Source organism: Dasypus novemcinctus, chromosome 18 (genome assembly GCF_030445035.2).
Source record: "Dasypus novemcinctus isolate mDasNov1 chromosome 18, mDasNov1.1.hap2, whole genome shotgun sequence".
NCBI classification, from domain to species: Eukaryota; Metazoa; Chordata; class Mammalia; order Cingulata; family Dasypodidae; genus Dasypus; species Dasypus novemcinctus.
Window position 1 is genome coordinate 55,732,877 of NC_080690.1, and position 26,241 is coordinate 55,759,117.

The window sequence follows — 26,241 nt, forward strand, 5'->3', positions numbered from 1 at the left end:
GGCTGAACTTTCTTTCATGCTGGGCGGCTCTCCTTACGGGGCACACTCCTTGCACATGGGGCTCCCCTACGTGGGGGATACCCCTGTGTGGCACAGCACTCCTTGTATGCATCAGCACTGTACATGGACCAGCTCTGCACAAGTCAAGGAGGCCCTGGGTTTGAACCATGGACCTCCCGTGTGGTAGGTAGACGCTCTATCTGTTGAGCCAAGTCCGCTTCCCTGTCTATTCATTTCTCTTGTAATTGGGTTGTTGTTTTCCTGTTGTTGATTTTTAAGAGTTCTTTGTATATTTTGGATATACCTCCTTTATCAGGTGTGTGTTTTGCAAATATTTTCTCCCACTTCTGTGAGTTGTCTTTTTTTTTTTTTTTCAGATTTATTTTTTATTTATTTCTCTCTGTCCGCTTGTATTCTTGTCTGTGGCACTGGGAAACTAGATGTTTCGTCATCTTGCTGCATCAGCTCTCTGTGTGTGCGGCACCACTCCTGGTCAGGCTGTACTTTTTTTCACATGGGGCAGCTCTCCTTATGGGGTGCACTCCTTGCGTGTGGGGCTCTCCTATGCAGGGGACACCCCTCTGTAGCCCAGCACTCCTTGTGTGCATCAGCACTGCACGTGTACCAGCTCACCACACAGGTCAGGAGGCCCTGGGTTTGAACCCTCTACCTCCCATGTGGTAGGCGGATACTCTATCAATTGAGCCAAATCTGCTTCCCTGTCTTTTTTCACATGTTTTTTGTGGAGTAGAAGTTTCTGATTTTAATGAAATCCAACTTATCAGTATTTTCTTTCATGGATCATGCTTTGGGTGTTGTATCTAAAAAGTTACTACCAAACCAAATCACTTAAAAGTTTCTCCTGTGTTCTCTTCTACAAGTTGTATAGTTTGACATTTTATATTTAGGTCTATGATTCATTCTGAGGTAAATTTTTGTGAAAGCTATAAGGTCTATGTCTAGATTCATGTTTTGCATGTGCATGTCCAGTAGTTCTGTCTCCATTTGTTGAAAAGACAATCTTTTCTCCATTGAATTGCTTTTGTACCTTTGTTGAAGATCAGTTGACTATTTGTGTGTATCTATTTCTGGGCTTTCTATTTTGTTTCATTGATCTATTTGTTTATTCTATTTGTCAAAACTGAAGAGTCAGGTAGTGTCAGTCTTCTGACTTTATTCTCCTTCAGTACTGTGTTGCCATTCTGGGTCTTTTGCTTTTCCATATACATTTTAGAATCAATTTGTCAATATCCACAAAATAACTTGGTGGAATTTTGATTGGGATTGCATTGAATCTATAAAACAAGTTGGGAAGAACTGACATCTTAACAACACTGTCTTCCTATCTATAAGCAGGAATATCTTTTTTCATTCAAAACAGGATAATACTTACTTTTTTGTAATCTACATTCTTCATCTAACAAAATATAGTGAAGAAATTTTCATGTCAAATTATGAACCATGTCATAATTTTTTAAAGGTCACATTGTTTTGTGTGGATGTACTATAATGTATTTAACCATTTTCTTTTTGAAGGATATTTAAGTTCTTTCCAGCTTTGGCCCATTTTAAACAGTGTTTTACTGAACCCTTTTTTGTGCACATGTATCATTATTTTCTTTTGGACAGTATCTCAGAAATATTGTTGAGAATGAAGCTTCCATAGTTAAATCTTGCTTATACCCCTTTATCATTGCCTTGCTTAATTTTGCACCAATATGCAACATACTGTAACAGCATCTAATATGGGGTATAATCAGTCTTTTAGGTTATGGTTTATTTAATTTTTAACAAATTGACCATGCTCAGGTTTTACTGTGTAATAAAATTTTCACAGGGAAAAAAAAGAATTAAAAGAGAACTGATTTTCACTAGAGAAATGTGGTTTCAAAACCAGATCCACTGCTTATTTTGACTGTGAGTGATTTTTCTTTTGTACAGCAGAGAGTATAAATCTTAAAATCATAGCTCAATTATTTTTGAAATGTAATATAAACCTATGCAACCACCTTCAGATAAAGACATAGAACCTTTTCAGGGAAGTGGACTTGGCCCAGTGGTTAGGGCGTCTGTCTACCACATGGGAGGTCCGCGGTTCAAACCCCGGGCCTCCTTGACCCGTGTGGAGCTGGCCCATGCGCAGTGCTGATGCGCACAAGGAGTGCCGTGCCACGCAGGGGTGTCCCCCGTGTAGGGGAGCCCCACGTGCAAAGAGTGCGCCCTGTAAGGAAAAGCCACCCAGCACGAAAGAAAGTGCAGCCTGCCTAGGAATGGTGCCATGAGGGCAAGCATGCAAAAGTTTGGCTCTCAGAACTGGCCACCTCCGAGGTCTGAGGCACGAAATATGCCTCCCTTGGTTGGCCCCTCGGGACGAGGTATGCACCTACGCCTCCCTGCAGGGGAAACTCATGCAAGCCCCCTCACACCACCTCCGTCTGGGCCAATCTCAGGGCCTCCTACCTCGTAAAGACACGCCTGCTCTCTTCCACCTATCAGCGAGCTATCCAGCTCAGCCCTCTCAAATTTAAGCTCTCCCTAGTAACTACTGACCAGCCTAGTAGACGAGTTCTGCTTCTATGCCCTTATAAGGTAACAACAGCTAATCTAGCCTATCAGAACCCAATCACCCTCCACCAATCCCCTCTCTTCATACTCTATAAAACTGCTTGTACTTCCTCAATAAAGTAGACCTGCGCCATCCGCCTCGTCTCCGCAGTTGTCCTTCGAGTCACTGTGCGTCCTCTCACGCCTGCGCCTCCCCACCCCGAGCCCCCTGTCTAGAGAAGCGGGGGCTCCTCACCTCATACCATGCCCTCTTTCAGGACATGCCCTGGAGAAGAATCTGAAAGAGGCCCTTTTGGATCTGATGACCTGGGTTCTACCAACACAGACTCTTATCTCTGTGACTTCCTGGAGAACCATTTGCTAGATGACTAAGGAAACGGCAACCACCCAACATTCAGAGGCTGGCCAGCTTACCTACCAGGCTGGGTATATATCTCTTAGAATGAATGACCATTTAGAATGAATGACCAGTAGTCTCCAGAGCCCAGAATCCTTGGGAGGGGAAGGGGCTCTGCATCTGCCTGGCATCCAGGAGGTTTTTTTTGAGGTACTTGGTCTGGGGATTGAACCTATGACCTCATATGTGGGAAGCCGGCGCTTTACTACTGTGCCATGTCAGCTGCCCTGAGTAGGTTTTTTCATTGTTTGCTTGTGGTTGTTTTGTTTTGTTTTTAGGAGGCACCGGGAACTGAACCTGGAATCTCCCATGTGGGAAGCGGGTGCTCAACCACTTGAGGCACATCTGCTCCCCAGGAGGTCTCTTTCAAACAAAGCATCTTGCAGCCTTCTAACAAGCCATATACCAAGTGTAAAAAATAAAGCTTTTTGAAGAAGAGGAAGAGGAAGAGGAGAAGCAAGGAGGAAGAAGAGAAGGAGAAGGAGAAAAATTACAGACCAGTATCCTTACTGAAAATTCATGCAAAAATTCTCAAAAATTTTTAGAATGCAAGACTGGTTTGTTTATTTGAAAGTTAACAGAATAAAAGGGGAAAACACAATCATTTCAGTAGGTGCAGAAAAAGCATTTGACACAAGTCAATATCCGTTCATAATAAAATTTCTCAGCAAACTAGGAGAAGGGAATTTCTTCATACTCACAATGGTCATCTATAAAAACCTAGAACTAACGTATTTTTTTTCCTTTTTAAAAAATCTTTTTAGTTAGAGCTAATACATTTAATGGTGAAATATAGAAGATTTTCCTACTAAGATTGGCAAAGAAAGGATTGCATGTATTTTACCACTGTTTCTCACCATTTTAACATGGTATGAAAAAGAAATAAATGGCATGAAAATTGCAAGGAAAAAGTAAACCAGGGGGAAGGAATGTGGCTCAGGTAGCTGGGCTCCCACCTACCACATGGGAACTTCTAGGTTCAGTTCCAGGTGCTTCCTTAAGGAAGACAAGCAAGATAGAGAGCTGACATGATGGGCTGGTGCGGCAAGCTGACGCAACAAGATGATGCAACTAAAAGACAGTGAAGAAACACAGAGTAAAGGTGGCTCAAGCAATTAGACACCTTCCTCCCTGGGAGGCCCTGGGTTCAGTTCCTGATGCCTCCTAAAAAAAAGAAGACAAGCAGACAGCAAGTGCAAACAAGGAGAGGGAAGAAATAAATTTTTTAAAAAAAGTAAACTATGATTGGGTAGTTGGAAAAATCCTAAGGAATCTAAAAAGAAAAAAAAACCACACCAATAAGTGAATTTAGCAAAGGATGCAAGATGAAAGTAAATATATAAAAATACATTTATATTTCTATATGCTAGCAACATACACAATAGAAAATTAGAGTGTTGTCCAACCATAATGGATTCAAACTAGAAATCAGTAACAGAAAGTTAACAGGAAAATCTCAAAACGTGTGGAAACAAAACAACACACTTCTAAATAATCTATGGGTCAAAGAGGAAGTCTCAAGGGAAAAAAAAACCTTTTAAAGTACATTCATCCAAATGAAAATGAAAATACATTATGTCAAAATTTGTGGAAGGAAATGGCTGTGGCTCAATCAGTTGGGCTCCTGTCTACCATATGGGAGGTCCTGGGTTCACGTCCCAGGGCCTTCTTGGGAAGGCAGGCTCACCCACACATTGTGGAGAGCCACCAGCCTGCAAGTGCCATGGAGAGCCAACTCAGCAAGGTGATGCAACAAAAAAGGAGACAAGCAAAAATGCAGAAGAGCACAACGAATGGACACATAGAGCAGACAGCAAGCAAGCTGCAAGGGGGAGAGGAAATAAATAAAAATAAATACAGATGCAGAAGAATGCACAGCAAATGGACACAGAGAGCAGACAGCACACAAAAAGCCACAAGGGGGGGTATAAAAAAAATTTATAGGAGGCAGCTAAGGCAGTTTTGAGAGGGAAGTTTATAGTAAAATATTTACATTATAAGACAGGAAAAGTCTCAGTTAAAAAATCTAAGCTCCTACTTCCTAGAAAAAGAAAATTTTTAAAAATATAAAGCAAGCAGAAGGAAGGAAACAGAGACCAGAAGTCAATGAAATTGAAAAAGAAAAACAAGAAAATCAATGAAACAACTGGTTCTTTGAAATGGTCAATAAAATGGACAGACCTGTAACCAAACTGACAAAAACAGGAGACACAATATCAGAAATGAAATAAGATATCCCTACAAACTCTGCAGGCATTAATAGGATAAGGAAAAATATATAAGGAAACATAACAAACAACTCTACAAATTTGGCATCTTAGTTGAAACAGCCATCTCTTCAACACACAAAAACTACCACAACTCACCCAATATAAAATTGGTAATAACCAATATAAAATAGATAATATGAATAACCCTATAAATATTAAAGAAATTGAATTTGTAATTTAAAACTTCCCCAAAAAAGAAATCTCCAGGTCCTGATAGTTTCACTTGAGAATTCTAACAAACATTTAAAGAAGAATTAAAATAATCTTTTCTAGAAAATGGAAGAGGAGGATCATTTCCTGAATCATTTTAGGAAGTTACTATTCCCTGATACCAAAACCAGGCAAGAATACAAAACAGAAACAACTAGAACCAATATCCTTTATCAATATAGATGAAAAATTCCTTAGCACAACATTATTAGCAAATAAAATTCAACAGTATATAAAAAGAATTATACATCACAACACAGGGGGATTTATTCCAGAGATATGAGACTGATTCAATATTTGAAAATCAATCAATATAATCCTCTATATCAATAGGCTAAAAAAAAATCAATTGATCCCATCAATCCATACAGAAAAAACATCTAACTAAATACAACATCCATTCATGGCTGAAAGAGCAAACTCAGAAAAATAGGAATAGAGAGGAAACTTCCTCAAATTGATAAAGAGCAGACTGTAAGATTGAATGCTTTTTTGGTAGGATGAAAACAAGTCAAGAATTACCAGCTCTCACTGCTCTTATTTAACATAGTATTGGAAGTTTTAGTAAAAGCAATATGCAAGAAAGTAATAAAAATTGTATAGATCAGAAAAAAAGAAATAAAACTGTCCCTATTTGTAGATTATTTGATTGCCTACATAGAAATCCAAAGGAATTTATTAAAAATGTCCAAGAACTAAAAAATGATTTCAGCAATGTTATAGGATACAAGCTAAACAACAACACACAAAAAAACTATTGTATTTCTATCTAGCAATGAACACATGGGCACTGCAATTAAAACTATAATACCATGTACAGTAGTTCAAAAAACAATAGTTATAAATCTAACAACACATGTACAGGACTTGTATGATGAAAATGATACCATCTTGATGAAAAAAATCAAGAAAGATCCAAATAAATGGAGAGACATGTGCCAGGATGATTTTCTTATATTTTTTTGGAGACTTCAACACTATCCCCTCTCTCTTTTTTAAAAGAGCCTTGTTGATATGTACTTCAAGTACTGTACAATTCACCAACTTAAAATGTACAATTTAATAGTTTTTATTATGTTCTCAGAGGTGTACTCACTGACCTTTTTATGTGTTTGTTTATTTTTGCAAAGATTTATTTATTTTTCCTCTCCTCCCTCCATTTTCTGCTCTCTGTGTCCATTCGCTGGTGTTTTTCTGTGTCTGCTTGTATTCTCATTAGGTGGCTCCAGAAACTGATCCTGGGACCTTCCAAAGTGGGAGAGAGGTGATCATTTTCTCGTGCCACCTTAGCTCCCTGTTCTGCTTCGTCTTCTTATTGTCTTTCCTGTCTCTCTTGTGTCATCTTGCAGCACCTGCTCTCTTCATTGGCTGGCAGTCCTGTGCAGGGCAGCATTCTGTGCAGCTCAGCACTCTGTGTGGGCCATCTTGCCATACAGGCCAGTGTGCCTTCACCAGGAAGCCCTGGGCATCGAACCCTGGACCTCCTATATGGTCGATGGGAGCCCAATTGCTTGAGCCACATCTGCTTCCCTGTTGGTGTTTATTGTGGTGAATATAAAATTTGCCATTTTAACCATTTTTAAATGTACAATTCATTGGCATTAATTATACATCTACAATGTTGTTTTATGATCACCATCTTTCCTTACTAAAACTTTTTCATCTCCCAAAACAAAACAAAAAAATCTACCCTTTAAGGAGCAATTCCCCATTCCTCCCTTACTGCAGCCTCTGATAACTTCTAATTTTCTTCTTTCTCTTTCTGTGAATTTGTTTATTCTAGGCATTTTATATAACTGAAATCATGCAATACTCATATCTCTGTGTCTGGATTATTTCACTTAGCGTAATGTTTTCAAGGTTCATCCATGTTGTAGCATGTATCAAAACTATTCCTTTTTATGGCTGAATATTATATTCCATTGTATAGACACAGCATATTTCTTTATCCGTTCTTCTGTTGAGGGGCCGTTGGGTTGTTTCCACCTTTTGACTATTGTGAATAATGCTGCTAGGAATACTGGTGTACAAGTAGCTGAGTCCCTGTTTTCAGTTCTTTGGGGGTATATTAGTCAGCCAAAGGGGTGCTGATACAAAAATACCAGAGATCTGCTGGCTTTTAAAAAATTTATATGGAGTGGAAGCTTACAGTTACCAGACCATAAAGCATAAGTTACTTCCCTCACCAAAGTCTATTGCCATGCATTGGGGTAAGATGGCTGCTGACATTTGCCAGGGTTCAGGCTTCCTGTGCTCCTCTCCTCCCTGGGCTGGTTTCCCTCTGGGCTCAGCTCCTCTGTTAATCTTCACAAGGCCAGCTGTAGACTATAAGGCAAACAGCTTGTTTCTCTTCCCGGGGCCTTTTCTCTTTCCTCACGACCAAGCTCTTCTGTGTGCTTGCTTCCCGAGGCTCTAGCTCAAAAACTCCAACTAACCCTCCTATCATATCATTTTCTCTGTGAGTCCCCGCCCACCAAGGGGGCAGGGATGCAACATCCTACTGACATGGCCCAATCAAAGCCTTAATCATTATTTAATCAAGTAAACCTCTGAATCCAATATAACCTAATATGCCCAGAGGAAAAGACAGTTTACAAACATAATCCAAGATTTCTTTTTGGAATTCACCAATAATATCACTGCTACAGGGGTTATATACCTGAAAGAATTGTCAGGTCATGTGATAATTCTATTTTTAACTTTTTGAGGCACTGCAAAACTGTTTTCCACAACAGCTGCACCATTTTACATTCCCACCAGTAATGTATAAATAAGAGTTCCAATTTCTTCACATCATTGCCAACACTTGGTATTTTTCATCTTTTCAGTAATGGCTATCCTAGTTGATGTCAAATGATACCTTATTGTGGTTTTGATTTGCATTTCCCAATGGCTAATGTTTCAGCCATTTTTTCATAAGTTTATTGAACATTGTATATATATATTTTTAAATGTCCATTCAAATCCATTGCCAATTTTTAAATTGGTTTTTCTTTTTGTTGTTGATTTATAAGAGTTCTTTATATATCCTAGATATTAAACCTTTATCAGATATATGATTTCCAGATGTTTTCTCCCACTCTGTAGATATTCTTTTCCATACCTTGATAATGTCCTTTGATGCATATTTTAAAATTTTGATGTAGTCCAGGTTATCCACTTTTTTTCTTTTATTCTTCCTGCACTTGATGTCACATCTAAAAATCCATTGTCAAATACAAGGCCTTTAAGATTTTCCCCTATGTTTTCTTGTAGGATTTTTATTTAGATTCTTGATCTATTTTGTGTTAATTTTTGTATATAGTGTGAGGTAGGGGTCCACTTTCATTCCTTTGCATGTAGATATCCAGTTTTCCCAGCACTATTTGTTGAAGAAACTATTCATCCCCCTATTTAGTGGATTTGGCACCCTTGTCAAACCAATTGACCATAGATGTGAGGGCTTATCTCTGATTACCACATTGTTTTATTTACTATAGCTTTGTAGTAAGTTTTGAAATTGGGAAGTGTGAATCCTCCAGCTTTGCTCTTTTTTTCATGATTGTTTTGGTTATTTAGGGCCCCTTGCAATTCCTTATGAATTTGAAGATTGACTTTTCCTTTTCTGCAAAGACGACTTGGAATTTTGATTGAGAGTGCTCTGAATATGTAGTCTGCTTTGGGTAGTTTTGACATCTTAATATTAAATCTTCCAAATAATGAATATGGGATGTCTTTCTGTTTATTTAGGTCTTCAATTTCAGTGATATATTTTTTTCCATATACAAGTCTTTCACATCCTTAGTTAAATCCCTAGAGGGCCACAGGGCCTGGCAGGCAGACATGGAGTGCACAGAAGGGAGAGGGGCCCACCTGGCAAAGTAACAGGGAGCACTAGGGCCAGAGCAATTCCTCTGCCTCGGCAGGCCCCTAAGCAGGCTGGATGGGCCCAGAGGGACTGGTCTGTGGAAATTTCCCTGTAATTCATTTTTCCTCACTTGATTATTGAGAACAGTATCAAATTAAAAATATACAAATGAATATCCTCAAAAAAGAAAAAGGAAGATTTTATACCCTTGTTATTCAGATTCCTCTGGAATAAACAATTGCAGATGGATTCAATGGAACTTTTTCTGATTATTGTTCTAGTGTCTGTTCTATGAGACAGCCAAACTTAAAATATTTTGACAACAAAAATGATTCTGATAATGACTTGCTAAAATTTACAGATGGAATCAAAGCCAGAAACTGAAATGAAAAGTACCTGGTTCCCAGTCCTGTACTTAGAATTCTAGATCATACTGCCTTTTCTACAGAAAAAATCTTCAGATACTCAAATTTATGAGAAAGAGTGTGACTCACCTGAATATGTCAACCAACAAACTCAAGAGTCCTATATAAGTTCAGACTGCTGAAGACAGAAAGAGAAAACAATTCTTCTGAGATCCTCCAGGACCAAACTGATGAAGAATCACCACCTAAGTTTTGTATTAATAAAATTCTTAACAAAAGCCAAGCTTTGAATATGACTGCCTAGCAAAAATGGCCTTTACTGAGACCCAAGAGCAGTGGCCTCTATAAATGTGAAATTTTTGAGTTCAATAGCAAATATTTTTCTGATTTAAAGCAACATATGATCCTGAAGCATAAGTGTACTGATTCAAATGTGTGTCAAGTATGCAAGGAAAGTTTATCTACTAACATGCTTCTAAATGCACATACCAAACTACATGAGGACAATCCCTAATTTGTAAATACTGTGATTATAAGACAGTGAATTTTGAGAACATTAGCCAGCACATTGCAGATACCCATTTTAGTGATCACCTCTACTGGTTTGAACAGTGTGATGTACAGTTCTCCTCAAGCAGTGAACTCTGCTTATGTTTCCAGGAGCACAGATGCAATGAACGGTACTTGATTTATATGCACTCGAGAAGAATGTATTCTGCTGTTATTACAGTGATCTATGTATGTTTGTCAAGTTGGTTTATAGTATTATTCAAGTCCTCTAGTTGTTTACTGATCTTATGTCTAGCTTTATATACATTAATAAAAGTGGTCTATTGGAGCCTTTTTTTTTCAGTGTTGTTTTATTCAATGTAAATTCATACAGAGTTTATTATGTGCCAGACTTTGTTCTAAAAACCTGCAATAGTTAACTTGGTTTTCATAATACCATTAGAGATTGGCTCTATTATTATCTGCACTTCATAAAGACAAAGTTGGGGCTTGGAGAGGCTAACTTATGCAGGTCATGCATAAAGAAGATACATGAGAGGAGGAAGCGGGTAGAGTAAGCAACATTCAGACTTTTGACAAACTACAAGAGAGAAATGCTGAGGTATTCCACCACCGGCTCTAAGTGCCTATGGAGTTGATGAACTTTGAAACAGACTTCATGTCATGATAGATGGAAGGTTGCTCAGCACACAGTAGGTGTACAATGGATATTGTTGAAGGAAAAGCCAGTGTATAGCAACCATTGTATCAACAGAGGGGAAACTCTTTTTACAGCTTTATATGGTATATGTTATATGCATAAAATTCATATATTTTAAGTGTTCTGATTTGAAATGTATGTCATTATATAGCCATCACCACAGTCATGTTTAGAGCCCAATATCTTCAAATTTTCTTTATAGTCAATCTCCACCCAACTGAAGCCATAGTCTATAACTGATGTTTTTTATGACTGTAGCTTTGCCTTTTCTAAACTTTTCATATAAATAGGAAATCATAAGAGTATGCAATATTTTCTGCCTAACTAATCTGTTTTTAAAGATTCATCCTTGTTCATCCTTGTTCTTACTGTATTGAAGTCTTTATTGTTAATGTAGAACCATCTATTGCCCCCTTTAAGTCAGTCAATATTTGCTTCATATATTTTGGGATCTTATTAGGTGCAGATAGTTTATAACAGTTATATCTCCTTGATGAACAGACCCCTTCTATCAATATATAGTGTTCTTCTTTGTCCCTTTTAACAGCTTTTGACTTGAAATCTGTTATGACTGATAATAGCATTGACACCCTGTTCTCTTTTTATTACTATTTGCGTGGAACATTTTTTCCTATCATTTCAATTTCAACCTTCTTGTGTTTTGGGATTTAAGGTATCTTATAAACAGCATATAGTTGGGTCATACTTTTTTAAAAATTCCGCCATTCTCTGCCTTTTGACAGAGAATTTAATATAGTTACATTTAAAGTTACTGATAATGAAGGACTTTCTTCTACCATTTTGTGATTTGATTTTTATAAGTCTTACCCTTTTTTTCTCCCTCAATTCTTCCATCACTGATTACTTCTGGTTTTTTTGTTTGTTTGTTTTTGTTTTTGCTGTCTGTGTCCATTTGCTATGTGATCTTCTGTATCTATTTCTCTCTCTTTTTTTTTTTTTTTGTCTTCTCTTCTCATTTTTCTCCTCTAGGATTCACTGGGATTCGAACCTGGGGACTTCTGATGTGGAGAGAGGTTCCCTGTCACTTGTGCCACCTCAGTTCCTTACTTCTGTATTTAGTTTATCTTTTATAGCAAACAATTTAGAATTCCTTCTGTGCATATATTTCAGATATTTTCTTTGTGGTTACCATGGACCTTATATTTAACACCCTAAATTTATGAAAATTTCATCTGATTTGTTACCAACTGTATTAGTCAGCCAAAGGGATGCTGATGCAAAATACCAGAAATTGGTTGGTTTTTATAGAGGGTATTTATTTGTGGAAGAAGCTTACACATACCAGGCCGTAAGTTACTTCCCTCACCAAAGTCTATTTGGAGCAAGATGGCTGCCGGCATCTGTGAAGGTTCAGGCTTCCTGGGTTCCTATGTTCCTGGGGCTTGTTCTTCTCTGGGTCCAAGGTTCCTTTCTTCCGGGGCTGGCTTCTCTTTCTTCTGGGAGTTTACTTCTCAGGGCTCCAGCTTAAGTCTTCAGCATCAAACTCCAACATCAGAAACCCTCAACTCTGTTCTTCTCCAATCCTTTTATCCGTGAGTCTCCAATAAGGGGTGGGGACTCAATGCCCTAATCATAACTCAGTCATGCCCAGGTACAGATCATATTACAAGCATAATCCAATATTTATTTTTGGAATTCATCAGTAATATTAAACTGCCACACCAACTTAATTTCAATGCACAAGCTATGTTTCTATATTTCTCCTTCCCTCCACTTTTATGTTATTCTTGTCACAAATTACATCTTTAAACATTGTGTGTCCAAAAACATAAATTTATCATTATTTTTATTCTTTGCATTTTAGATCCTGCAAAAAGTAAAAAGTGGCATTACAAACCAAAAATGCAAAAATACTGGCATTTACATTTACCCATGTAGTTATCTTTCCTGGAGCTCTTTATTACATTTAGCTGATATCTACTGTCTAGTGTCCTTTTTTCAACGAGAACTCCCTTTAGCATTTTTCCTCCCCCACTAGATGGTGCCCTCATCTGTTTGCTGATTGTGTTTGCTGGTTTTTTTTGTTCATTTTCTGCTCATTGTTTTTGCTCAATGTCTGCTTGTTGTTTGTCTTCTTTAGGAGGTGCTGGCAATTGGACCTGGGACCTCCCATGTGGGAGGCAGGTGCTCAACTGCTTGAGCCACATCCAATCCCCAGCATTTCTTGTAGGGTAAATAATAGTGGTGATGAATTCCTTCAGCATTTGTTTATCTGGGAATGTATAATCTATTCATCATTTTTATTTTTGTTTTTATTATTTTCTTAAAGATTTATTTATTTTCCCCTTTCCAACTCATTGTCTGCTCTCTGTGTCCATTTGCTGTGTTCTTCTGTGTCTGCTTGTATTCTCATTAGGTAGCTTTGGGAACCAATCCTGGACCTTCCGGAATGGGATAGAGGTGATCATTCTCTTGTGCCACCTTAGCTCCCTGTTCTGCTATGTCTCTTATTGTCTCTTCTCTGTGTCTCTTTTTTTACATCATCTTGTTGGGCCAGCTCTCTGCATTGGCCAGCACTCCCACATGGGCCGGCACTTTGTGTGGGCCAGCTCACCACGTGGGCCAGCTTGCCCTCACAGGAGGCTCTGGGCATTGAACCCTGGACCTCCTATATGGTAGATGGGAGCCCAACTGCTTGAGCCACTTCTGTGTTGCTTCTCTCTTGTGGCTGTTTCATTTGGCAGTTTGATCTTGTGTCTTGGTGTGGACCTTTTTTTAGTTTCTCCTGTTTTGAGTTTGTCAGGCTTTTTGGATTATATATTCATGTGCATGCTAAATTTGGAAGTTTCAGCTATTATTACTTAAAATATTTTTTCTGCCCCATTCTCTCCTTCTTCTTTCCCTGGAACGCCCATAATGTATGAGTTAGTATACTTGATGGTATATCCCACAAGACTCTTACGGCTCTGTTCACTTCTCTGCATTCTTTTTTTTTATGCTCCTCAGAATTAATAATTTCAATTGTTTTCAAGTTCACTGATTCTTATTCTAGCTCTGGTCCTGTGTTGAACTCCTCCTTGGAATTTTTATTTCAGTTATCGTGGTCTTCAGCTCTCATTGGTTCCTTTTTATGATTTCTATCTATTGAAATTTTCATTTTGCTCATATATCATTTTCCTGATTTTTTTTTGTTCTTTGTCCATGTTTTCCTTTAGCTCTTTATTTAAGACAGTTTTTAAAAAGTGTTTGTCTAGGGGAGTAGGCAACTTAAGAAGTTGGGTACTGGCTCCCACATGGGAGGTCCCAGGTTCAGTTCCTGGTGCCCCCTAAAGAAGACAAGCAGATACAACAAGCTGACAAGTGAGCAGACACAATGAACAATGAATGGGGAGCAGATGTGGCTCAAGCAGTTGGGCTCCTGCCTCCCACCTGGGAGATACTGGGTTTGGTTCCCAGTGCTTCCTAAAGAATACGAGCAGACAATGAATGGACACAACGAGCAGACACAGTGAGCAGACAGACAAGGGAGCCATCTCAGGGGTAAATAAATGAATTAAAAAAATATATATTTGTTTGGTATATAGAAAGACTGGACTCCCTTGCCCATGGTTTCTGATTCTTTATCTTGTTCCTTTGAAGGGCCATTGTTTCTTGTTTATTTTTATGTCTTTAATATTTTGTTGCATGGCAGGCATTTTCAAGTGTTGTGACTGAGGTTTCCATTAATGTCAGGAACTAAGAAAAAGAGAGAAAATGAGAAACAGAAAACACCTTTTCCAGGCTTTGCACACTGGCCTGTGCAAGTACTCTCCATCAAAGCTTAACCAGCCTAACAATGAGCCTAATGAACAGCCTGAGGTGAAAGCACAGTGTCCTTTCCCATCTTTTTTGAGCATGCCTCTTATTCTGGATATTGGTTTATGGGCTTAGGAATACCCCTGTTTATACAGATCTGAATGCATATCTTCTTCCAGGAAATAGACCCTCTGCCAAGTCCTGAGCACTATATTATATATCTTAAACATGGCAATCCTTTGCCCCAGGCAGCTATGATTTGATTGTTTTCTTACAGTGCTTCAACTGCCCAGCAAGTTACTTCCACGTGCAAATTAAGTTCTGGGATAATGAGCCAGAAGAATGTGTCCCAGTTCAGTCCTTTATGATACCACTTGATAGACTGGTACAGATATACCTGCATCCCATATATACACAAGGGTCACTCTGCTCTCTCCTGAACAGGGACTGGATCTGCACAGGAAGTGCAGGCCAGCTCCATACTGAGCTGGGAGAGGAGTGAGGAAGGGCCAGCAGAGGTGCTATGAGATTTTTCTACCATTTTTACTTTGCCTTTTCTTGGTTCAGCATTTGCTTGGTTGCTGTAAACTTTTCACAGATTTCTGGAGTCCTGAGGAAATTGGGTTTACCTGTTTCTGCTTGTTATTTTAAGTCACTTTTGGGCAACAGGATTTTAGAACTTCTTGCTCCACCATCTTGCTAACTTTCTCCCCCAGCATACTTTTTTCCTAGACATAGAAAAGATTATTCTAAAACTAATAGGAAAGGTAAAATAACTTAGAATAGCTAAAATATTGAAAAAGAAAAAAATAAAGTAGAAGGAATCAGACTATCTCATTTAAAGATTATGTAGTTAGAGTAATCAATATTGTATGGTTTGGACAGATGGATAGATATATAAATCAGCATAACAAAGAATCCAGAAGTAGACCCATAGAAATACAACCAAATGTTCTTTGGCAAGGGTAGAAAAGTATTTCAAGGAAAAATAGTCTTTTCAACATATGTTTCTGGATCAACTAGACAAATAAATAAACCTTGGCAAATAAATGATTACTTCCAAATGGATCACAGACTTAAATGTAAAATGTAAAACTATAAAACTTTTAGGAACAAAATAGGAGAAAATATTTAGGATTTAGGGCTAGGCAAAGAGTTCTTATTTTTTAGACTTGACACCAAAAGCACTATACATAAAAGCAGCAATTGATAAAATGACTTCATCAAAATTTTAAAATCTTTGCTCTTTGAAAGACCATATTTAAAGTATGAAAAAATAAAACAATCTATAAGCTGGAAGAAAACTTTTGAAAATTACATATCCAACAAAGGACTAGTATCTAGAATGTATAACCAATTCTCAAAATTCAATAGCAATAAATAAATAAATAATCCAATTAGGAAATGGGCAAAATACATAAACAGACATTTCCTGAAGCAGATATAAAGATGACAAATATGTACATGGAAAGATAGTCAACATTATTAGCCATGAGAGAACTGTAAATTAAAACCACAATGAGATATCACTACATACCTATCAGAATTGCTAAAATTAAAAAATAAGGACAACAAAAATGATGGCAAGGATGCAGAGAAACTAGGTCACTCATACATTGCTGTCTGAAATTTAAATGGTATAGTCACTCTAGAAATCAGTTTGCAGTTTCCTAAAAAGCTAAACAGTCAACTACCCTATCACCCAGCATTTGCACTCTTCTTCACATTTATCCCACAGAAAAGAACTTATGTTCACATAAAATTCCATACAGGAATGTTTATAGCAGCTTTGTCTTTTATATAGAGAGATATATTTTTTGAAGTAATTTCAAAGTTACAGGGCAGTTGAAAAAAAGTAATACAAACTCCATACAGAAAACTCCAACATAGACCAACTACTCATTTACTCAGATAGAATTTTAACATACATAACAGCTTTCTTTCTATTAGCCAAAAAGTGGAAATAACCCAGATATCCTACAGGCAGTGAATGATGAAATAAACTACAGTATGTTATACAATAGAATACTACTTAACAATAAAAAAGAAAGGAACTGTTGATGCATACAATAACCTTAATAAATCTCCAGAGAATTATGCTGAGTGAAAGAAACTAAAGTAGTATGAACAGTATGTTACATACTGTATGAATGATGATTCCATTTATATCACAGTTTTTAAAGTTTTTTAACAAATCAGTTTTTATTGATACATATAAATAAAACAATCCAAAGTGTACAACCAGTGGTATTTGATATAATCACATAGTTGTACATTCATCACTTCAATCATTATTAGAGCATTTTCATTATTTCAATAATAATAATTAACAAAAAACTGATAAACAAGAAAATTCTTCACCTCTCAATCTCTGATTCTCCTGCTCTACATAGCTGCTATTTCTGGCTATTCTTACACATTTATTTATTTATTTGGCAGTTTTATTGAGATATATTCACATACCATATGCTCTATCTGAGGTATATAATCAATGGCTTTTAGTATAATCACAATGTTGTACATTCATCATCACAAAAATTTTTAGAACTATTTCATTACTCCAAAAAGAAAAACTCTACAACCCTTAGCATGCCTTCCCAAGCCCTACATAACCACTAATTAAACCATTTTTATTGAGATATATTCACATACCCTACAATCTATTCAAAGTGTATAAAATCAGTGGCTTTTAGTATAATCATAATGTTATTTCATGTTTTTGAAATACAAAATTATAGAAATGGAGAACAGATTATTGGTTGCCAGGGCTTAAGGAGGGTGTGGGGCAGGAACAGAGTACATAAAAGGGTAATACAAGGGTCCTTGTAGTAATCAAAATGTTCTGTCTTGTATCAATTTTAATATTTTGTTTGTGATATTGTACTATAATTTTGCAAGATGTTACCACTGGAAGAAATGGAGTAAAGAATATAAAACATCTTTGTGTATAATTTCTTACTATTCTAGAGGAACTAAATTATCTCAAAATTAAAAGCTTAATTAAAAAGTACTTAGGAATAATTTGAAGCAAGGGTCAGCAAAGTACTGTATGGGGGCCCAATCCCACCAGTAGCTTGTTTTTGTAAATAAAGTTTTATTGGTATATTTGTTTCAATATTGTCCATGGTTGCTTTCACACTTCAGGGTAAATAGTCATGTCAGGGAAAGCATAGCCTGCAAAGCCGAAAATATTTACTATCTAGCTATTTACAGAAAAGGTTTGTCAAGCTGAGTGAAAGGGAAAATATGCAGGATTTCTACACTGAAAACTACAAAACATTCCTGAAAGAAATTAAAGACCTAAAAAAAAAAAGAGAAATAAAAGGATTGAGAGACCACAATATTGCCAAGACATCAATTCTCCAAAATGACCTATAGATGCAATGCAATTTCATCAAAATCCTAGCTGTTTATAGAAGTGGACAACTTAATTCTAAAATTTTATAGAGGGAAGCAGACTTGGCCCAGTGGTTAGGGCGTCCGTCTACCACATGGGAGGTCCGCAGTTCAAACTCCAGGCCTCCTTGACCCGTGTGGAGCTGGCCCATGCACAGTGCTGATGCGCGCAAGGAGTGCTGATGTGTGCAAGGAGTGCCGTGCCACACAGGGGTGTCCCCCGCGTAGGGGAGCCCCACGCGCAAGGAGTGCACCCTGTAAGGAGAGCCACCCAGTGCGAAAGAAAGTGCAGCTTGCCCAAGAATGGTGCTGCACAAACGGAGAGCTGACACAGCAAGATGATGCAACAAAAAGAACACAGATTCCCGTGCCGCTGACAACAACAGAAGTGGACAAAGACGCAGCAAATAGACACAGAGAACAGACGGGGTGGGGGGGGGGGAGATAAATAAATAAATAAATCTTTTAAAAAATAAATAAATAAAATTTTATAGAGCTACAAAAGACCAAAAGAGCCAAAACAATAAAGCAAATTTGGAGAATTTATAGTGTCTGATTTGAAGACTCACTATAAAGTTATGGTAACCAAGACATTGTGGGATTAGCATAAGAACAAACATATAGGTCAATAAATCAAAATAGAGTGCAGAGACAGACCCACCCATATGTGCTCAATTGATTTTTCACAAAGGTGCCAGTGCAGTTCAATGAGGAAAGGAGTCTTTTCAACAAAAGGCACTAGAATAACTGGATACATATAAGGAAAAATGCAAGTCATTCCATATCTCACACTATACACAAAATTAAGATAACTTTTACAACTAGGTCTATGGTCTAACTCTAGAAGTAAAAGGTAAAAGGGGGAGGGAAGCCTGGGGTCATGAATGCTAAAGGGTATGGGGTTTCTTTTAGAGGTGATAAAAATATTTTGGAATTAGACTGTGGTGATTGTTGTACAATCTTGTGAATACGCTAAAAACCAATGAACTGTATACTTTAAAATGGTAGATTTTATGGTATGTGAATTTTATCTCAAGATAATTTTTTTAAAAAGATTTATTTTTCTGCCCCCTCCTCTATTCCCCCACCATTGTTGGCTCTCCGTGTCTATTCGCTGTGTGTTCTTCTGTGTCTACTTGTATTCTCATTAGGCAGCTCCGGGAACTGATCCTGGGACCTTTCAGACTGGAAGAGAGGCAATTACTCTCTTGCACCACCTCAAATCCCTGTTCAGCTATGTCTTCTTATTTTCTCTCCTCTGTTATCTCTTGTTGTGTCACCTTGCTGTGCCAGCTCTCCACGTCGGCTGGCACTCCTGCGTGGAGCTGCTTTCCCGCATGGGCCGGCACTCCATGTGGGCCAGCTTGCCCTCACCAGGAGGCCCTAGGCATTGAACCCTGGACCTGCTTTATGGTAGATGGGAGCCCAATTGGTTGAGCCACATCCATTTCCCTCATGATAAATTTTAAAGTATATTTTGTATTATGAAAAGACTTAAAATGATAGATACTTGTGATCCCACCAGCCAGTTTAAGAAATAAAGCAATACAAACAAACTAGAACACAGGAGAATATTATTTCAACTGTTGGGCAGGCAAAATTTTCTTAGAAAGGATACAAAAATCAACTAACATAGAAGTAAAAAAATGGGTAAAGTGTATTTAATCAAAATTTAAAATTTCTCTTCATCAAAAGATACCTCTAAGAAAATGGAAGAAATAAACACTTGAAAAAATATCACAATACATAACAAGTATTCAGAATATCAGATAAATTTCTAAAATAATAAAAACAACCCCATTTTTAAAACTGGACAAAAGATTTAAACAGACAATTCGCAGAAAGTATCTTCTGTTTTTTGGGTTTTAAAAATGTATTTCCCATGTTCAGATTTTACTCAGGGTAATAAAATCTAGGTTTCAGAGGCATGAACCAATAAGCACAGGAAAAGGAACTCAGCATCATTAGTCATAAGAAAAATGCAAAGTGAACCTACAATGTACCACCTCGCACACCCTAGAATGGCTAAAATTAATTTGCATGACAATAGATGTTGGTGACATGGAACAATTAGAACTCTCATATACTATAGATGGGAGTGTAAAAAGGAACATCCACTTTCAAAAACTATTTTGCAATAGCTATTAAAGTTAAACATACATGTACTTTATGACCCAGCAATTCTACTTTGGGGTACTTAGAACCAACAGAACTGAGTGCATATGCATATCAAAAGACTAATACAAGAATGTTCTAAGCTTTATTCATAAAATACCAAAACTGAAAACAACCAAAATGTCCATCACAGGAGACTGGATAAATAAATTATGATATATTCAGATAATTTAATATAATAATGATAATACACCTATGCTAAAAACAACAGAGACTCTTACAGACATTTTGGGTAAAAGAAGCCAGACACAAGAATACACACTGTATGAGTCTATGTATGTTAAGTTCAAAAACAGACAAAACCAATCTCTTGTGATAGAGATCAAAATAATGGTTAACTTTTAGGGGCATCAATTGGGAAGACACATGAGGGAGTCTTCTGGAATGCTGAAAAGGTTCTTTTTTTTTTAAAGAAAATCCCCGGGTTTTTTTTTATTTTTTAAGATTTATTTATTTATTTATTTATTTCTCTCCCCTTCCACCTGCACCCCAGTTGTCTGTTCTCTGTGTCTATTTGCTGCGTCTTTTTGTCCATTTCTGTTGTTGTCAGCAGCACAGGAATCTGTGTTTTCTCTTTGTTGTGTCATCTTGTTGTGTCAGCTCTTTATGTGGGTGGCACTGAGGTGAGGAGCCCCCGCTTCTCTAGACAGGGGGCTCGGGGTGGGGAGGCGCAGGCGTGAGAGGACGCACAGTGACTCGAAGGACAACTGCGGAGACGAGGCAGATGGCGCAAGTCTACTTTATTGAGGAAGTACAAGCAGTTTTATAGAGTATGAAGAGAGGGGATTGGTGGAGGGTGATTGGGTTCTGATAGGCTAGATTAGCTGTTGTTACCTTATAAGGGCATAGAAGCAGAACTTGTCTACTAGGCTGGTCAGTAGTTACTAGGGAGAGCTTAAATTTGAGAGGGCTGAGCTGGATAGCTCGCTGATAGGTGGAAGAGAGCAGGCGTGTCTTTACGAGGTAGGAGGCCCTGAGATTGGCCCAGACAGAGGTGGTGTGAGGGGGCTTGCGTGAGTTTCCCCTGCGGGGAGGCGTAGGTGCATACCTTGTCCCGAGGGGCCAACCAAGGGAGGCATATTTCGTGCCTCAGACCTCGGAGGTGGCCAGTTCTGAGAGCCAAACTTTTGCATGCTTGCCCTCAATGGTAGCTTCCATGATATGCAGGGTTTTACCCTACTCATGTCAGGATAGCTTCTGTATGTCCTGAAAGAGGACATGGCCATTACACTAGTTTTGCATCTTCAAGAGATGCTCACTGCCTTTGTTCCCCTTCACCAACTTGCCAAAGAAGTGGTCTATGCCCTCCAGAGCCACATCATCAGGGTTGAAATAAAAGCCCAGAGAGAGACAGGTGTAGCAGGCCTGCAGATGCAGGTTGACTAGACAGTTGATGGAGGCATTCACACTGGCAAAATAATTCTGATGGATGTGGGGGCTTGTGATTGGTTGACAATGAGTAGCTAACCACAGAAATCTGTGTTAGCTTGTCCTAGAAGCTGGGGATGGCAGAGATGGTCCTGGAGATTGCAACTGGAGAGGAAGTTGGGGGGTGGTTGGAAGCTGAAGAGAGGGGTGGTCCCTGGATCAGTAACCTCCAAACACTGTTGAAGGAAGGGACAGATCCTGGGACCACCAAGTGTGCTGTCTGTATTTTGTTTGATATTCTTCTCAGGTTTTAGTATTAAAATTAAAATTTAGTATTAAAATTTAATATTAAAATTATTAGTATAAAAATAAATTTAGTATTAAAAATACTAAAAAATATATTAGTATTAAAATTAAAATATAAAATTTAGTATTAAAATTAAAATTAGAACAAGTTGAGAATTGTTTTCCCCTATTTTCTTAAATTATATACATTTGTTAGTCTTTTCCTCATGTTTTGTTACCATTTACCAATGAGGCTATCTGCACCTGGAATTTTCTTTGTGGGAAGATTTTATTGTTGTTGTTTGGCGGATGTTTTGTAATTTTTTGTTTTATTTATTTATTTATTTAGTTTTATCTGTTTTTCCCCCTCCCCCCACCCTGCTCTTTCTTTGCTGTCTGTGTCTATTTGCTGTGTGATCTTCTGTATCTATTTCTCTCTCTCTCTTTTTTTAAAGATTTATTTATTTAATTTCCCCCCCTCCCCCGGTTGTCTGTTCTCTGTGTCTATTTGTTGCGTCTTGTTTCTTTGTCCACTTCTGTTGTTGTCAGCGGCATGGGAATCTGTGTTTCTTTTGGTTGCGTCATCTTGTTGTGTCAGCTCTCCATGTGGGCGGCACCATTCTTAGGCAGGCTGCGCTTTCTTTCGCGCTGGGTGGCTCTCCTTACGGGGTGCACTCCTTGCACATGGGGCTCCCCTATGTGGGGGACACCCCTGCGTGGCACGGCACTCCTTGCCCGCATCAGCACTGCGCATGGGCCAGCTCCACACGGGTCAAGGAGGCCCGGGGTTTGAGCCGCGGACCTCCCATGTGGTAGACGGACGCCCTAACCACTGGGCCAAGTCCGTTTCCCTCTATTTCTCTTTTTGTTTTCTCTTCTTGTCTTTCTCCTTTAGGATTCACCAGAATTCAATCCTGGGGACGTCTGATGTGGAGAGAGGTTCCTGTCAGTTGCGTCACCTCAGTTCCTGGTCTCTGCTGTGCTTCATCTTGGCTCTACCCCTCGTCCCTCTTTTGTTGCATCATCATCTTGCTGATGACTCACTTGTGGGGGCATTGGCTCACTGTGTGGGTACTCAGCTTGCTGTGCATGCACTCGGCTAACCAAGCAGGCGCTGGCTTGCTGCGCAGGCACTGGCTCACCATGCAGGCACTCGGCTCATCATGTGGGCACTCAGTTTGCCAAGTGGGCACTTGGCTCACCATGCAGGCACCCACATGGGCACTCGGCTCCCATATGGTAGGTGGAGGCCTTATCATTTGAGCCACATCTGCCTCCCTGTTGTTGTTTTAGAAGGTAGCAGGGATTGAACCCAGGACCTCATGTGTGCAAAGCAGGCACTCAACCATTGATCTATACCTGCTCCCGTTTTATGGTTTTATTTAACACAAATAAAACTTGCAGGTGAACTGTTCTTTCTTTCTTTCTCTCTCTCTCTCTCTCTTCTGCACAGCAGAATATTGGAAATGGTGACTCTGGTGGCCAATTGGACTGGCTCTTTCCATGATGGCTTTGGGATTCTTGAAAGAAACACTGTAGGCAATCATGGCACAGTAAGATTTGTTGCCTTTGAACAGTACTTCCAGCTGCTTCCTATTGTGGACCAGGTAATTTCAGAACCCACTGAGCAGCATGTGCTTTGTTTTCTTGTTGCTCATAACTAACTGTATTAGTCAGCCAAAGGGGTGCTGATACAAAATACCAGAAATTGGTTGGTTTTTATAAAAGCTATTTATTTGGGCTAGGCCATAAAGCATGTCACTTCCCTCACCAAAGTCTGTTTTCATGTGTTGGAGCAAGATGGCTGCTAACATCTGTGAGAGCTCAGACTTCCTGGGTTCCTCTGGGCTCAGAGCCTCTGTTTTCTCCACAAGGACAGCTGTAGACTATGAGGCTCTCTAGGCTTTGCCTCTCTCCACAAGGTCAGCAGTAGACTATCAGGTGAACAGCTCTGTCTCTCTCCCTGGGGCTTCAGCTTAAGACTTCAGCATCAGGAAGTGGATGTGGCTCAACTGATAGAGCATCCGTCTACCACATGGAGGGTCCACAGTTCGATCCCCAAGGCCTCCTGACCCGTGTAGTAAGCTAGCCCACACACAGTGCTGCTGTACACAAGGAGTACCCTGCCACACAGGGATGCCCCGCAGAGGGGTCCCCCATGTGCAAGGTGTACACCCTGCAAGGAGAGCCATCCCATGTGAAAAAAGCACAGCCCACTCAGGAGGGGTGCCGCACACACGGAGAACTGACAAGCTAGATGATGCAGCAAAAAAGAAATGCAGATTTCAGTGCCGCCTGATAATGCAAGCTGACGCTGAAGAACACACAGTGAATGGACAGAGAGAGCAGACAATGGGGGGGAAGGCGAGAGAAATAAATCTCTGGGAAAAAAAAAAGACTTCTGCATCAAACTCCAACATCAAAAGTCCAACATTAAAAGCCCTCAACTCTGGCCTTTGCCCTGCCTTTTATCTGTGAGTCACCACCCATCAAAGGGGGTAAATCAAGGAAACCTATGAATCCAATATAATCTAATATGCCCAGAGGAAAAGATCAGTTTACAAACAAAATCCAATATTACTTTTTTGAATTCACAATAAAGCAAACTGCCACACTAACCCAACATTGGGCATCAAGATCTGGCCCTTGAATCTTATTTTTTTGTTTGTTTTTTGCTTTCTGGTTTTTTGTGTTTTTTTTTTTAAACAAATCTATTTTATTGGTACATATTAATAAAGTATTCAATTCATCCAAAGTTGAATCTTCTTACCCTGTTGTCAGTGTCTCTGGGTTTCCACTTAATTTTGACATATCGGTCTGACTGATGCCAGATGAACTTCTTGGTCCTCTTTTTGATGATCTTCTGTTTCACAAAGGGTTGGAGTACAGACATCTTTTGGTTCTTCAGTTACTATAATCCTGGGAAAGAAATAATGATGCTAAGAGAGGAGCACCCAGAAGATGGCATTGGAGTAGGCAAGCAGGGCTCAACTCTTACAAAAACAATGGTGATAGGGTCAAAGTTGTATGAGGGACCTGCTTTGGGGGTCAGCAGACCAGGACAGTACTGTGTAACTCCCAGAAGGGCAAGGGACAGAGAGATGAACCCAAAATAACAAATATTAGTTACTAACCACTACCGCCTATGGCTGGGAAGGACTCCCATCCTCTACCCTCAAGACATTAAGCTGGGATAAAATCCCTGGTGCACTGCGGCCGACTTAAGAAGGGAACAGACATCTTCCTCCCTATCAGCAGTTACATGGGAAGAGGGAGTATGAGTTGGAGGGCTTCTCTTAAGTGAATTCGGTTAGCAGAGGCTGCTTTGAATCTGGCTCTGGCCAGACCAGAAATAAGGGAAAGAGGAGATTGAAAGAAACACCTCTGTGGAAAGGTTCACTGATGAGTGCATCTGCTGGCCAGCTAGGAAACTCCAGGGAGAAAAACTGCTTTTAGGTCTCTCTTTAGCCCATCTTTGGGAGAAAATCTGCTCCCCATTAGTGAGTCTCTGGCCCAATTTTGTTAACTTAATCAGAGCAATTTTAAAGACTTAGAATAAGTTGAACAAAAATCAAAGCAGAACTGTGGAAATAAAATTAAAAAAAAAATTTTTTTTAAACACTAGGCAAGAGAAAGTACCCATCAGAGTAAATTCACCAATATATCTAGATGCTTAGACATCAGCAAAAAATTACAAGCCATACTAGGAAACAAGAAAATAGCCTAGTAAAGAGAAAAAAACAAATATCCTGATGAAATACAGGATTTAAGACAACTAATCAGTGGTAATCACACAAATCTCCTAAATCAATTCAAAGAATTGAAGGAAAATATGATGAGAGAGACAGAGGAGATTAAGAAGACATTGAGATCTGCCCTGGTAGGAGGGCCCAGCAGCACCACCCATGCCATAAGGAAATAACGGCAGTTTCTCACCTGGCCCAGAGCCACGACCATCCAGTAGAGCATCTACAGTTGAGCACAGCACGAGACACAGGAACAACTTGGAGACTGGGAATATGTCTCATTAATTAATCACATGATGCCCACCTGTGCTTCAGTTTGGCTGAAAATCAGAAGGAAGAGGAGATGCTGCAGTGACATCTTAGCTTGACTGTGTATTTTGGTTACTCTTGGAAGAGACTTCTGGGAAGTAGGAAAGATGCAGAGAAGCACACCTGAAGCTTGTAACTTCCTAGATATTGACCTTCAGGAAGAACAGTGAGGAGTAAAGAGTCAGAAGATTCGCACTTTCCTTAGCTCCTAGAAAAACAGGAATTTCTGAAGGCAGTATCCTTAGATAGAAATCCTCGTTGCACAATGGCCTTTTCAGCTTCCCTGGCTGACCTCCAGGCAGAGGCCAGCTGCTCCATCTGTCTGGATTTCCTGAGGGACCC

The 26,241-nt window shown here is 39.1% G+C and overlaps 1 protein-coding gene and 1 pseudogene across 16 annotated transcripts in view; one reads left to right on the top strand and one right to left on the bottom strand.

Annotated features, from left to right (window-relative positions):
- ZNF567 (zinc finger protein 567) overlaps positions 1 to 26,241 on the bottom strand; it is an 80,601-nt gene that overhangs the window by 37,855 nt on the left and 16,505 nt on the right. For 8 of the 16 annotated variants that reach the window (XM_023582634.3, XM_071209532.1, XM_071209539.1 and 5 more), the window contains one exon: positions 24,615 to 24,763. Coding sequence is in view for 3 of the 16 variants with exons in the window: in XM_071209535.1 (XP_071065636.1) it covers positions 24,615 to 24,737 (123 nt within the window). In the remaining 13 variants the exon portion in view is untranslated. Of the gene's footprint in view, positions 1 to 24,614; positions 24,764 to 25,780; positions 26,052 to 26,241 lie in introns of those variants that run through there. The other 8 variants (XM_071209530.1, XM_071209538.1, XM_071209540.1 and 5 more) reach the window with 3 other exon arrangements.
- Positions 9,457 to 10,527, top strand: LOC105747483 (zinc finger protein 639 pseudogene; annotated as a pseudogene).